Source organism: Magnolia sinica, chromosome 1, assembly GCF_029962835.1.
Source record: "Magnolia sinica isolate HGM2019 chromosome 1, MsV1, whole genome shotgun sequence".
NCBI classification, from domain to species: Eukaryota; Viridiplantae; Streptophyta; class Magnoliopsida; order Magnoliales; family Magnoliaceae; genus Magnolia; species Magnolia sinica.
In genome coordinates this window covers 49,616,840-49,620,019 of record NC_080573.1, presented here as the reverse complement: position 1 = coordinate 49,620,019, position 3,180 = coordinate 49,616,840, and the positions used below count along the sequence as shown (strand labels likewise).

General features: G+C 38.8%; 1 protein-coding gene across 1 annotated transcript; it reads right to left on the bottom strand.

The window, feature by feature from the left end:
- Positions 1 to 2,342: 2,342 nt before the first annotated feature.
- Positions 2,343 to 2,977, bottom strand: LOC131242516 (auxin-responsive protein SAUR78). The gene has a single exon (XM_058241247.1). It carries the CDS (start codon positions 2,924 to 2,926, stop codon positions 2,561 to 2,563), a length of 366 nt encoding a protein of 121 aa, XP_058097230.1. The 5' UTR covers positions 2,927 to 2,977; the 3' UTR covers positions 2,343 to 2,560.
- Positions 2,978 to 3,180: the final 203 nt, after the last annotated feature.

Sequence of the window (3,180 nt, the reverse complement as noted above, 5' to 3'; positions counted from 1 at the left end):
AAAATTATAAGAGTTTAGAGAATACCCGATTCGAACAAAGCCTTAATCACCCCAAGTTACACCCTTGAAACCCTAGGAACGAATTTGAAAACTGTCAAAAAGCCCCTCCTATATATAATATTAGGAAGAATCACGATCAAAATTAGAAACAAATCCCACATATTCGCAACTTTGCGTAACTCTGCGATACGTTTGATGGAACCTTCAATAGGACTTCGATGTCATTGACAAACCGTCGATGGCATTGATCCTACTTTGATGGCATCAAAATAACACCAAAATAGCCCAGAGACAAAACATGAAAAATTAGATTTTCTCGATTATACTTCGATGGGTCTCGATAGCATCAAAAATAAGTTTGATGACATCAAACAGGTACCTAGATAGTCCAACAACCAAACGGAGAAATTCTGAATTCCTTTAATGGCATTGAACAATGTTCGATGGCATCAAATGGTCTATCAATGACGTCAACATGCCCCATTTCTGAATTGATTTAAGACATAAAAAACAACAGCACTGACGTAGCTGCTAAGTTTCTGTGTAATCTGGAGGGGAAAAAAGGTTGCCTTAGCCCATGGTCTCTTGATAATCTCGATGTCATTATCACTGTCATTCGGTGGGTGGGGGACCATGTCACTGTCTCAGTTAACACTAGTATTAGAGAATTAGTACCAAAATTCTCTTCCCAAAAAGTTGGCAGATACTTTGCTTGCATTTTTAAAACAAATGGATGGATGTAAAACAAGGCCTTATCCGAAGTAGTTAGGTTGGAAGCACCCCAAATAGATATTTGATTGAACATGAACTCTGTTTTATACAAATCTGCCGTTTGGGGCATGCAAAAAAATGAAACCTGAATGGGTAGTTTACACAATTTCCATTTTTCCATCACAAGATAAAATTTCCTGCATTCTTTGTACTAGTTGGAATTAACGAAACATGTAAATGTTAATGTCTCAACCTTCGCGATCGTTGGCAAAATCCCATAATAGTCTACCAATCGTCCATTCAGATTGTCCATTCATTCATTCCTCTAGGCGTGGGCTATGGTAAAAAAATTCAGACCAGCAGGATGATCCTAGTCCTTTTGGGCCGCTACGTTAGCACTGTTCAATCCTTGTGAAGTAAAGTATAATTGCCCGGTAATTATCATAGAGGCGAAGTGTGCTTCTGGAGTCATAAACAATCTATGGTGAGACCTCTTGAAAAGATGTTTTAAGATGGTAATTGGCCCTATTTGGTTCCTCCAATCGATCTTTAATATCCATTTTTCATGCTACCAATTGCGTAGAATCATCTGATCGCAACATGATTTTTGCACCATGTCTGACCCCTAGTATGAATTAATATATGGTCCACACTGTTAATTCCCCATCCCAGGCAACAATAAAAAAAGCTTTGGGGAAGTTGGTATTCTTGCCCCCCCCCCCCCACACAAAAAAAAAAAAAATCACTTCGGAGGAGGCAATTTATCCAATCCTAATTCCCATGGTAAACCCATTATCAAATACTCCCAAACACGCCCTCAAGAGGAATTCTGGATCCAAAGTAATTGAATTGTGAACATACTATGAGTGAAATTTGGTGTAATTGTTATTAGCATGATTCTGTAAATTATATTGTAAATCTATAAATTAGTCCTTATGGTTTTTTATTAGATCCTGTACAGATAATCATAGGAATTTTCTTATTTTAGACATAATCTTTTCTACAAGAGGATTTCTCCTCCTCCAATGAAACACACTGGAGCAACTAAATTGACCCAATTAACATGGTATTAGAGAAGTACAAATTTGGATTTTTTATTTTTTATTTTTAATTTCTTTTTTCTTCTGTTGCAATCCGATGCCCAGGCCACACGAGGATCATGCCGGCACCACCCCACTACAGGTGACAACTGCCGGATATTTCTTTTTTAATTATTATTATTTTATTTATTTATTTATGTCAGAATCTGAGATCTCTAGCATTCATAGTGAGGAAATGTACCCTCAAATTGCATTTATCTTTCTTTCAAATGCATCTTGAAAACAATGTCATTGCAATGTGAATCCAACACCCTCTGTCCCAATGCTATGGAAGGAATAACAATTGTGTTATATCCACCTTTCTTAATAATAATTGCAATTTGACTCGATAGTGCATCCAAACGGGCGTATCAGCATCATTCCTAGAGCACAATCATGTATAAACTTCACCATTTCTATCTCCCTTGCTACTACATTTTATGGTGATTTGGAGTGGGACCTAAAAAGAAGAGATGGTTATACTTCAATAATCAAAGATTAAATATTGTTATTTTATTTTAATGTAAAAACAATGAAGCATGCAACACAACATGAAACCAAACACCACATGCATGAAGACCCCATGGATTTGTCTTCCTTTTCTTTTATAACCCAAATTGGCGATTGTTTGACACACACCAATGGTTAGAATTTCGACGAATGTGATCGAAAGCAGTGCATCAATTGACTGAAACTTATCGAACATGAGATGCAGTGACAATCTACGGATCAAATACGTTAAGTTTGCTTAGACAGGGCACTTAATAGCTTCAATATGCATAGAGCTCCGCTAACTCTTCCAACGAATCGGTGGTGAGATTTGGATCGGCATTTTCCAACATCCATAGAAGGTGGTCGAAGATGACCACCTCGCATTTCACAGAGATGTTGTGGCCCGCCTTGTGCTTTGACTTCTCAATCAAGGCAATCATCAGAGGGTGGTCCAAGAGCTTAGCATCGATCATGTAACGCCGCTGAGATCTGCCAACGAAGACAGCCTCCCGCCGCTCTTCCTCAGTCATGTCCCCCCAAAACTCTTCTCTTGTAGATTTGGACCTCAGACTACTGTAAGATGATGATCTTCCTAGCTTAGACAAGCTCTTACACTTCCTCAGAATCATATTCATCTTCTTCATTCTTAGATCATGAATGAGAGAGAGAGAGAGAGAGAGAGAGAGAGAGATAGAGAGAGAGAGAGAGAATCCGAGCTTAGAAGGAACACAAACAAGCCTTGATATACACTCACACTCTAAAAACGTCATGGTGGGTGGCCAATCGTTGTTTTCACATATGCAGAGAGTGGTGGGGCCCACCTCACAATCAAACCAACATGCATGAGCCATCTTTAATTGGGGGTGGGACGCACACAAGTTGCAATGCATGCGTGTGG